Below are 11,859 nucleotides of genomic sequence, written 5' to 3' on the forward strand. Positions count from 1 at the left end.
ATCCACAGGATTGTCCCAGCCAGCCATTTTGCTCTCCTCGGGGACTGATGACTTTTAGGGCTCCCTTATTATGCCTGTACCTTCTCGTAGCTCTTAGGTGACACAGGATGTGGCTCATGTGGACGAGTAGATCTCTGGATCTAGGATTCATGGGAAAGAAATTCAACTAGTGATTTTTGCCCATTATAATGACATGTTTTCTTTGGCAGTCTCTCTCCCAGTACTCCCTCATTGAGAAGGATGCTCTCAGGATAGCAAATGAAATGCAGGCAGAATACTGGGCGGTCTCTTCACTGACAGGTGAGCTCTACTTTCTATGAAATATATATGGTGACTTCCTACAGGCAAAGCAGTCCTTGTGCCAGCCATGATTGTCATGTAAATTGGTCTTTCATGTGCACCTTCTCCCATTTTGGTGTCCTCCGAGATCCTGTAAGAAGAAGGGAAGATAGCAGAATAAGGGGCAAAACGTGATATCTGAATTGTTGTGTGCTGGTATGTTTATAGGCGAGTTGTGGTGAGGGTTCTTGGGGCATGTGGATCCAGACGGGTGCCCTAGATGTTGGTATCTTTCTCGCTTTGCTACTAGCAAGGTCTGCTCGGAGAGCTGGGTGGATCGAGGGTTGATGGAGGGCTGTGTGTGACAGTCTGGTGGGAGATGTGTAGAGCTCGGATGGTGTGAATGGGTGCATAAGATGGTGTTCTAAATGGTGTTCCCTGCAGTGTGTGTGTGTGTGTGTGTGTGTGTGTGTGTGTGTGTGTGTGTGTGTGTGTGTGTCTAGTCAATGTGTGTAGTGTAATAAAGAAAAGTAGAATGGTCATCAGGTTAAATACTAACAATCGAGAAGCCACATTATGAAGGAAAAGATAAATAAGGAGCACTGTATGTAACGCAGCAAACGATAAAAGTACAATTTGTTTGAGGCAACATTTGGGGATATTGTATGTATATGGGATACATTACTCACCATAATCGTATTTGTGATGCTTGTATCTGCTTAGATTCACATGCTATTCATAGGCCGATATCTAGTGGTAGCTGTGGAGTATTACATTTTTTGTTTTCGAAACTTGAAAAGGGACGTCGACAGGGCGTGCCAGTAATACTATCCCTAGTGTGACGTCGACTGTACCCATGGTCCTTTACGTGTCGAGGTCCCAACAATATCCCAGGAATCGCAGTCAAAAAGTGTGAAATATTGATGGGGCAGCAATCAAGTCAGTGTACATGAGGCAGCCATGGCAGAGGAGTATACAAGAAGCAACAATCACAGCGCAGCAAGTATGAAGAGGTCAGGGAGAAAGCCCACGAAGTAAAGAGAAAGTCTGGAGTCTATCCAGGTGATCGAGCAAAGGTTCAGGCAAAGCTAAACAGAAAAGTAAGGAATATTATTTGGATCAACTGTTCCAAAGCTATTGGATTTTTTTTTAGGGATACCTTATTATTTGTATGTTCTTGCTCATGTTCCTTTTCCAACTTATCAATGCAAATACATTGGTGTGCTCTGAGGCACAAGATGGGTCTGGCAGTGTCCAGCTAAAGAGGGCTGAAGACTCGCTCTCTATGTATTTTACTTACTCCCTTGCTAGTCCCGAAGAGGGAGCAGACTCTGGAGAAAGGCATCTCAAGAAACAAATTGTGAAAATAAAAGCTTAAATGTTAAGTATGTTTTCGATGAGCAGGGACTTATTTTTCCTATTTGCAGGTGAGAACGTAAAAGATTTCTTCTTTCGGGTGGCCTCGCTGACGTTTGAGTGCAGCGTGTTGGCGGAGCTGGAGAAAACGAACGCAAGGAAGATTGGTGATGTCGTTCGTGAGTACTATTGCAGAAACAATTAGCACACTGTTTGTCACAGCTAGTGGTCCTTGGTCGAGAACCTGCCTTGATGAGTCTTGAATGGCATTGAAGGGGTCCACCCGGTACAGACACAGAGCATGTTGCCAGAAAGGCAATAAGGATGAGGGAAATTGTGGGCAGATACAAAGTTGCCCATGTTGTGATGTTTTATTAGGTTGTTTGCAGTACACAGCTGCCATTTTAATGAATTATCTCTTGGGGGTTGTGAAAGGCTCAGCAACAATATTGACAATAAATATGTATTTGTTTTATTTTTTTATTTCTGGTGTATAGCCACATTTAGGCTTTTACAAGGGTGAAGACCGTAGTTCAGTGAGTACGATTTGAACCTTACAATGTTTACTCAATTTTGGTTCCATTTTTCTGCTGATTTGATTTTCTCGAAAGCCGCGTTTAAAATCTTGACTCCTGCGATTGTCCATCTGGTGTTCTCTCCAGAGATGAGGTGGGCTCACCAAGCTTCTTCCTTGCAGAGATCACAGGTAGTTCCCTAGTGGGACTTTGCTTTATGGTCTCTTATCTATCAGTAGAAAAGGACTCTCTAGATTAGTGTTAGACATTTCAAAGCAATGGTTACTTCTGCAGGCATTCCCCAGTCTTGGCAGTATAATCACTGCACAGGCGTGAAGACTTACTTAGCTCCCGCTGGACTTTGGCACTCAATTGTTTAAAATAAGGAATGTATTCATGACTCAGCCCCTGCACTTCAAGACTTCCTTTCCCAGGATGTAGCAATTTAAATAATAATGAAGCCGCCACCCAATCCGGACATCGAGACTCAGTTTGCCAGAGTGCAGCATTTAAAATAATGCTTGTTCAGCTCAGGTTGAGCTTGCACTCTCTTTCTCAGGATACTGTAGTTCTTTTTAATAATAATAATAGTAATAATACATTTACAATAAAGTCTCCACCCAATCTGGACATCGAGACTCAGTTTCCCAGAGGGCAGCATTATTGGTCAGCTGGGGGTGCGCTTAGACTCCCTTTCCCAGGATACTGCGGTTTTGGCAACGTGTATCCTACCTATCCAGGCAGGGGTTAGAGGATCAGCTCCCTAAAGTGTTTTGCTTCCGGGGCCACATGTTCTGCTGCTTGACTGTGGGCTTCAGTCATTCAGTGATTATTCTCCCAATGCGCGCATGCATGCAATGTGCTTGGGATTTCGAAACTCTGCACGTTCTGCTCATGCAGGGTTCTTGGACTGCATTTCGCATGGTACAATGGTTCAGGCAACTCATGCTCATTCACTTGACTGTTGAGTTCATGGACTCAATTTCCCAACACGGGCTCTTTCAGCTCCTGTTGAATTTGTGGACTCACTTTCCCAGAATACAGTTTTGCCGCACAATTGACTCTGTGACCATTTTTTGTTTTTGTTGCCATGATGCTTCGGATGAACAGCTTTATTCTTTGCTACCTTCAGGCTTGCTCTCTACCCCTCTGCCTGGCCCAGTCCTCCGAGTTCAGGTTTCTGTCTTTTCGCTCTCCCGCGCTCTCCTTGGCCCATCACCTGCCTTCTGTGCTCGTCCTCTTTACTCAGTATTCTGTAGCTTGCTTGGTTGCTGCAGTTTCTCTCTAGCAACCTGAGCTATGCCCCGTCTCGTCCTTCTCTACCTGGCATAGCTTGACACCCATAACAGCCTATGTGCCTTACAAAGGGGATAGCTTTCTATCGGACTTGTATTTTTAAATCTGACCTTCTGTGTACACAGCTTCCCTGTCCTCACATATTAATAGCCTGATTAATGGAATTATTTGCGTGAAAAACGCAAATTTGCGCTCCTTTCTGCCCAAAAAGCCCCATACTTCAAACAGGGATTTCCGGGCAGAAAGGCGCGTAAATCTGCGTTTTTTTTTCATGCAAATAATTCCATGAATCAGGCTGTAAATATGGAATCCCTGCTGCTCAGATGCGCTGTCTCTGTGACTTTTATGTGCCATTTTTTGGTCATATATCGTTCCCCTGGTCTGTCTGCATCCCTACTAGAACCTCTCGTTGACCTTATTCCTGATCTGCAAGCCAAGTACTCTAACTTAAGAGTGCTTGGCAATCTGAATTTAAAATTCAATGTCCCTAGGACTTCTGCTCTCGACCTATTTTATGATAGCCTGAAGGACCTAGACCTCCCCCAGTAAGTAACCAGACCCACGCATAAGCAGGGCAATACTCTTGATGTTGTCTTTGCCAACATCGCTTCTCTTTCTGTTCAATCTACTGAGCCCATGATCTGGACTGATCACTACCTAGTTCTGTACTCTGTGGAACTGCTGCACACACCACATGACCGCCACCATGCAAAAAAGTACTGCAGAGAGCGGCGCTCACGTTCACTCTGGTGGACGGTGGCAGAAATCGAAGTGGACAGGAACTAAAGAGTACAACGTTCCTCTACTTTCTGGTAAATTCAACCAAAGTTCCCTTTTTGTCAGCTCAGAACAGTTTCTTGACAGCAGGTGAAGGGCACGTTTGTTTTTTGCTGCCTGCTTACTGGGGATTCGAATCTCTGTGCTGCTGGATCTGCTCTAATGCCACATCCCGTGCTTGCAGCCGCTGGCATTGCTGCTGTTTATTTCACTGGCCTGCTTCGGTATAAGGCCCTCTGAAAGCTTTGCTCTCGCAGTGATCAGCGTTTGCCTTCTGCATATAAGAGACCACCGATTAATGTAGGCACTGCTGTGTGCGGGGGTGGGGGGGTGGGAGTGGCTTTCGTATTTGGTGTGGATGGTGGGTGATTAGAAAGGGGAGGCTGTTTGCTATGGGCTACAAGGACTGAAAGTGATGGTGGTCGTTTAAGATGCATTTTCTTTCACAGTCTTTCTTTCACTCCTTGTAGTCTAGTTGTAAAACACAGTGGTGGCAGGTGGAGTGGGGGAAAGCCAGAACCCAAATGTGGTGTTTGTATGGCGGGAGGCGAGAAAAGCATAGGTATTGGGTTGGTGGGGAGCACAGCCAAAAGGGGGTCGGGCCAGCAGGGAGCATAGTCCTACTAATTTTGTTTGCACACTTCCACGCCAGGATGACATAGATGAAAAAACATGAAGGCTTGAGCACAGCAGTCCAGAAACTTGCCACAGAACTGATGGCCCATGGAATGGTTCAGTGTCTTTACTTCACCTTAAAACTTCGTCTGCATTCATGTCTTCTGCATTCATTTCTTCTGCATTCACTTCTTACCTTTCTTCGTCTGCATCTTCACATGGTCAAGGTGACAATGGATATGGTAAAGGTTAAAACGGGGATTACAGGGAGTTTCCCTCTGAAATGCAAGTGAATGTTAGAAGAAGTGACAAAACTGAAGAAGTAAAGGTATGAAGAAGTAAGTGTGACAAAGTGACTGTATGGCGAAGTGATGGCAGAAGAAGTAAAGACACACATCCCCATGGAACAAACTCTATGGGATTCATGCCACTAGAATGAAGAGGGGCTCTAGGTGGAATACACAAACTAGGCAAGATCAAATTCATAAGGAGTTGGGGCACAAACTCAAAAGTACGACTGGACCAGCTTGAATCATGTTTGGAAAACATTTTTCAGGAATTAATGTGATGGCCTAACTGGTGGGCCAGTACTAGATTGTCCCAGACCGTTTCTTTTGGCATAAAACATTTATGAACTATGATGTATACCTGGCGGGAAAGGAGTTCCAGGGCGCAAAAAAAGACACTATTAATAGCTAAAACAAAATATAAGTTAAATGTTACATAAAATAAACTAAGAAAATGCATTTTAAAATCAGAACTAAAAAGGGAAATAACATATACATTGGTACCTTGGTAGCCCAATGTACCTATTTGGTAGCTATTGGGATTCTAATGTATGTTTTTCAAGTTCTGCTCTCGGCCATATGTTTTAGGAGTTTCCTTTCTCCAGGGAAACCATGGGTTTGGCCTAAATGGCGGTTGTGCACACGGAAGCTCTTTGTGAGCCCAGCCATGCAACCTCTATTATGCTTTGAACTGATTTAGGCCAGTTCCTGGGCCTCTGGCTGGCCATGCCACATCCTGTGGGAGGGATGCTATATGTTTGGCAGGTTGTGGGGCCAGCTTGACTGGCTGGTCCCACACTCGTCTGCTAAGAGTCATGGGGTGACAATGGTGGCCCCTTTGTGTGTGGTTTTATCGAGGGGAAGACCCTGAATTCTGTTTGGATTTTGGTGGAAGTTAGCTGGTTAATTTACGCGCTTGGGGGATTTTTGTGTCAAGGAGCTGCTGCACATTTCTGACACCCTGTTTGGGCATACTGGCTAGGAGGTGTCTCTGTACCTGAAACCCTGGCTCTGATTTGTGTCTGCTGGACTTTCTTTCTGGGATATACCCCTCCTTTATCTGGTCCCATTCATAGTCTGGGTCAGGCTTCCCATCCCTGGGACAGCCTTCTGAGTACTTTTACTGTTGCTTCCCATTTCTTCCACCTGCGTCTTCTGCCTGGGTGTTGGAAGCTGCCATCTCGTCAAAGGGAGTTCGGAACCCAACACGTGCCCTCTCCTTCTCATCTGGGACATCTTGGATTCTCTCAATCATCGTTCTCTTTATGGGACCGTTTCCTGTTGATTGGCTTCCTCTCTTGGTTTATCGAGCAGCCGGAACCTGCTTTGCTGTGGTCTTCCTTCCTTCTATATCCATTGTTACTGGTGTTTCCACTTCTGGCTTGAGGTTCCCACTCCTAGCAAGTTCCATTATTCTAGTTTTCCTACATCTGTGATCTTGTTAGTCAAAGGTTCACATACATGGCTGTTCGGATCCTGAAACCACATCTAGAACATGAGAGTTTTACTCAGTGGGAGTTTCGAAGTTTCGACCTTCTTGCAACTGTCTTTTCAGGAACTATCATTGTGTGTGAAGATCTCTGGAGGGGTCTCCAAACTGCCCCCCCCCTTTGATTTGCATTGGGGCTGAATCCTGGTATGCTGAAGCTCTCCCTGGGTCTGCAAGGCCTCAGTCCTGGCACTGGAGCTCTTCTTTAGGTTCTAACCTGGCATCCCCTGGGGCTGTTTGGCACCATATCCGCTCCTGTGGGGTGCAACTGGGACTCGCCTGCCTTTTCCCCATAACTGCAGGTTTGCCTACTGCCTTTGTTCTGTTAATTCCTATGGAGAACTTTTAACTCACCTGAAACCTTTCCTATTGTGACTGTAGATCATTACTCAGGAGCACTGTATTGACTATTAATATTGTATTTCTTAATGTTCGGTTCCCCTTTCTTCACCAGCAATTGTCTCTATATGTAATTATCCTATCACCAGATAGTGCACCTACATTATAATAAAGGAGGGAAGTGGATTGTGCTTCTATAGACAAATTACTGTTTTTATACATAAACTATGTATATTTACTGTGTTTTAGGTCTAACTAAAATACTTATTGACCATATGTGTGTTGGTGTGTCTATGTGTAACTAATGTATATTGTTCAGTATGCCAATCTGGTGTGTTTTGTTTGGATAACTGTATGGACTAACTGTACTTGGGTGTCGGCCTCCTTCCTCTCCCTGGAGTGAAGCCGGGGTGCTCTGCCACGGGTCCCTGCTTTAGAGAGGTTTGGTTTGACCTCACCACAGGACTGTATACAAATCACACACACTCTCTACATTTGGTTTCCCTTTATACTAGCCATTGGTTATGAATCATATTTATTTCGAAAATATTCATATACCAACAACTAAAATTCCATCCTGCTCAGGAAAAGAACCATGTGTTGCACATCAGAGTGCTTCATTTGATCAGCCGTTAACATCATTGAGCTCTTTCTATGACCTAGAAGCCATTTAGAAAATATTTTAGATTGTTCCGCAGCAGGCCACCAGGTGGCAGAAGACCAGAATCATGTGAAGCAATCCGAGCTCTTAAACTATACAGCCTATGCTACTCTACATTACCTTTCCTGGAGGCTATCTGATCTGTGCATTCATCTTTCAATAGACGAGTGCCTATGAAAGGTCAGTGGTAGTGGACGCAGCAAGGAGGGTGATCAAACAGTGGATCGGCCCAGACCCAGCCATGCCAGCCTTTGGGGAGGGCACCAGCTTGTAGGGGTTTTGGATGAGAAGGGAGCTCTGACTGAAGTTTTCCCCACACTTCAGTCAGATCTCACTTCTTATTTTGACACAGCTTAGTTTAGAAAACAGTCTCTTTGGCAGTAATGGTCCACCAAAAGCAAATGAGCGGCTTCTTATCGGAATGCATTTCCTCTTTAGTTCTTAATTTTGGTGGTCTTACTTATGTAGTGAAATCTTTTTCAATTATTGACATGTAAAGGTCTTGGAATTAAAGGAGTGAAAACATTTCGAAAACCGAATTAGCTCAATTTGTGGTTTGTTCATAAGCAGGTATTGGCCTACTTTCAAACCGCTGTTTACCATAAATGCGAATATGGTTAAAGCCTGATAGGAGCAGTGTCCCTCCCCTATATTTCATGTGGGGTGGACGAGACCACCCCAAACCTGGGCAAAAATGAATTCCTTAAACTTGTGGTCAATCTGTTATCTTAGAATTGCGGGATCTCTCGTGGTATCGAATTCCGTGCAGTCACTCAGTATGGCTAGATTTGAGTGGTCACTCAAAGTTTTCAGATTTGCATGGTTGCGCCATTTTTGTAGTTCCTCCCGCCTGCCCACTCACTATCCTTAGATCTGCTTGGCCAAAAGGCCACTTCAGCCCACACTTCCTTGAATGTGCAGACAAGATGGCGGAGGTTCCTGTTTATTTGGATAATGCTCAGACAAAGTTCTAACCTTCCTTCTCTTTCTCCCTCATAGGAATTCACAGCAACGAAAGTAACCTGTATGCGCCCACCAAGAAGAACAAAGCCAAGTGTTGCCAGTGAAGGCACCTTCCAGAAAGTTCTGCTCGGCCCACGCTTCAGGAAGCCTGTGCTGGGCCCATGCATAACACTTACACCAAAGAGCTGCCAGATTCTGTGTTAAGAGGGGCAGTGGCTGTTAAGGAACATTTTCAAGGCACTACTGCTTCTCTGACAGTCTGCAAATGGGGTGGATCCAAGGCCCTCGTCAGCAATGTGCCAGGCTTCACCGGTGTATCGTGTACGAAGTACCAAAACCCTGGGTTATCCTGTACACCAGTGTCATTGTATCCTGTAATTTGCTGCCTAGATTTAGTGTATCTTGCATTCCGGTACGAAACCCCTGGTAACGCCAGTATATCCTGCACCAGAGTGTATCCTGCATTCCAGTTCAGGATTCCCCGGGGCACCAGTTAATCCTTTACTACTCCACTGCCAAACTCCAGGTGTCTGGTACTCCAGGGCCAAATCCTCAATGTATCCCCCATCCTAGGACCAAATCCCCACTGTATCTTGTACTCTAGTGCCAAATCCATTGAGTATACTGTACTCTAGTGCCAAATGCATACTGCCACCACTTCATACTGCACTCCACTGCCAAATCCCTAGTATACATGTGCACAATAATTCCCCAGTGCCCCTAGGAGATCCTGCTTTCCAGTGCCAAATACACTCTGCTGTCAGTGTATACCCTTTTCCAGCTGCAAACATCTCTATCCCACATATAAGCTGCGCTCTAGTGCCAAATTCCCCCCTCCCCCCGAGCCGCAAAATATCTTATATTCCAGTGCCAAATCCCTAGTGCGGCGAGGGTCCTGTACCACAGTGCCAGTTGCTCACCATTACCAGTATTGCATTTACTCCATTATAGATATCTGTATAACCTGCATAGCCTGTACACCAGCGCCTATAGCTAGTTTCACCTGTGTCTCTTATAGTGCCCTTCGGATTTGCTACTGCTCAGTTCCAGATCACAAAGACGGATGGGAAACAAACCTAGAACTCCCAAGAACACTGATTTCCAGCTACACTGATATAAGCAATAGGCGTCTTTGTCATTACACAAGTACAACAGTATGGTCGCCCATACACCATCCTCCACCCCGTCGCCAATCATAGGCAATTCCCAGAGAAGCAGCGAACCCTGGCTCTAACGCACTAGAGACATGGGCACCAGAAAGCAGCTGCCAGCATAAGGGTGCTCGAGCCCCTGTGGATCACCTATAGAACTGCTCCTGCTCTGCAGGTTTCCAATCTGCATGAGCACAATAAGGACACAGCGGTCACAGCGGTGGCAAAAATGGCTCCAAAGATCCTTTGAAGGATGTAATCCTGCGTCGGTACAGTGACATGTTCTATGCAATCAGTTTGTGTGTTGTGTGTGTGTATGTGTGTGCGCATGTGTGTGTTTTTGTATAAACATAACCAGATTGCATTACATAATAAAGTTGATTTTGTAATTTTGTAACTCTTGTGTATTTGTGGCTGGGGGGTGGGGTGGGGGGCGCAATGCGGAAGCCTTACTTGGAAGAATATGGTAAACCTGCCCGAGTACAGCATGGAATGTCGCCCGAGTACAGCATGGAATGTCGCCCGAGTACAGCATGGAATGTCTCAACAAAACAAGGCTCTGCCATTTCAAGTGTCCCTCTTTGCCTGAGTGTCAATGCCGGATGAAACCCCGTTGAGGCCCCTAGGCAGTCGGCATGTCGGGGCCATCACCTTGCAAATTTTCTCCTAATAACGTATTTTGATGCAGAAGCCTCAAAGGTCAACGCTACAGAGCTTGGCTCCTGGAACTCAAAACAGGCTGAATTATGGGTATCGGGTAATAAAAATCACGACAAAAATGCTGTGGTTTGACCTGGTAAAAGTGTACCCCATTATACCATTTAAGGGGAGCGGAGTCGCGGGGGTGTCCCCCGCTTCCCTTAAATGGTATAATGGGTCTGGGGGTTGTGGGAGTGTCCCTCGCTTTCCTTAAATGGTATAATGGGTCTGGGGGTTGCGGGGGTGTCCCCCGCTCCCATTAAATGGTATAATAGGTCTGGGGGTTGCAGGGGTGTCCCCCGCATCCTTTACCTGATTGTGGCACAAAAAAACCACAATATTTTGTAATGGCAGCCATTTTTGCCGCAATTTTAAGACATGGAACCAACTTGTGGGTGTTTTATAGAGCCCGTACTATCCATGTTTTCACAGTGTATGTCATGTCTGTAAGTGTGCATGCTAAAAGAGTACAGGTATTGGAATTTACCTGAACTATACTTGTATTTGGAGAGCCCTCGGCTGCACGGAGAGGGCTAGATGCGGTAGCAAATGACCATGCACGCCTCATTCCTATGCGCCACCTCACTAAATTGACCGAATGGCAGCAGACAATTATGCATGAGTTCACACTGCATGTAGAAGGCAAGGCACACAAGAGGACGTCCTCTCCGCCTTGTAACGTCAATTACATGCGACACAACGGACACGGATTGCATTCTAAATGGCTATCTCCGTGTTCTTCAATCGGGTAGGTAGGAATACACACAGAGCGGAGCATTTATTGACCCAATGAGAATTCCATCTGGTTTACACACATGCCAGCATGCCCCAGAGAAGAACACCTCCAATCCTTTCAACCAGTGTAGGCAGGGAGTTAAAGGGAAATGCGAAGCGCGTGATTAGGTGCATGGTGGCAGAGCATACATAATGCCCACTGACTGCCAAACGGGACCCCATTTGCTAACAGTGTGCCACATACGTCTAATCGTTGTGCACATACACTGCCTCCTGGCCACCCCCTGCACTGCGGTCTGTATCTGTACCCATACAGTCCCCCACGCACTTCTCTTCTGCACTATCAGATATACCCTATCTGCTTAACCTAGCAATTGCTACTTACTACCACCTTTATTTATTTTTATTTATTTTCTTCTGTTCTCTCCTCTGTTCTGCACTTTCCACTTTCCCTTCCATGCACTTACCCCTTTTGCCTTTCCCATGCACTTGTGCGTTCTCAATGTCACTGGGCCTAGTAAGATCGCTGTTTTTGTTCTCCCCTGTTCCCCTCCCTTTTGCCTGGTCGCGCGCTGAAACACTTGTGTAGGAGCGCGATATAAATAAAATATCAATATAAATATCTATTTTGACTCCAGGGAGACCTGGATGTAGGTCAGAGGTAATAGAACAAGGAGCATTTTAGTCAACAGATGCA

General features: G+C 45.6%; 1 protein-coding gene across 5 annotated transcripts in view; it reads left to right on the forward strand.

Moving 5' to 3' along the window:
- RAB34 (RAB34, member RAS oncogene family) overlaps positions 1-10,125 on the forward strand; it is a 98,690-nt gene extending 88,565 nt beyond the window's left edge. For 4 of the 5 annotated variants that reach the window (XM_069615321.1, XM_069615319.1, XM_069615320.1 and 1 more), the window contains 3 exons: positions 210-300; positions 1,707-1,814; positions 8,614-10,125. In XM_069615321.1, coding sequence (XP_069471422.1) covers positions 210-300; positions 1,707-1,814; positions 8,614-8,681 — 267 coding nt within the window. In that variant the 3' untranslated portion in view covers positions 8,682-10,125. The remainder of the gene's footprint in view (positions 1-209; positions 301-1,706; positions 1,815-8,613) is intronic. The other variant, XM_069615322.1, reaches the window with a different exon arrangement.
- The last annotated feature ends 1,734 nt before the right edge of the window (positions 10,126-11,859 follow it).

This window comes from Ambystoma mexicanum, chromosome 9 (genome assembly GCF_040938575.1).
Source record: "Ambystoma mexicanum isolate Mex_15411 chromosome 9, UKY_AmexF1_1, whole genome shotgun sequence".
Taxonomy (NCBI): Eukaryota; Metazoa; Chordata; class Amphibia; order Caudata; family Ambystomatidae; genus Ambystoma; species Ambystoma mexicanum.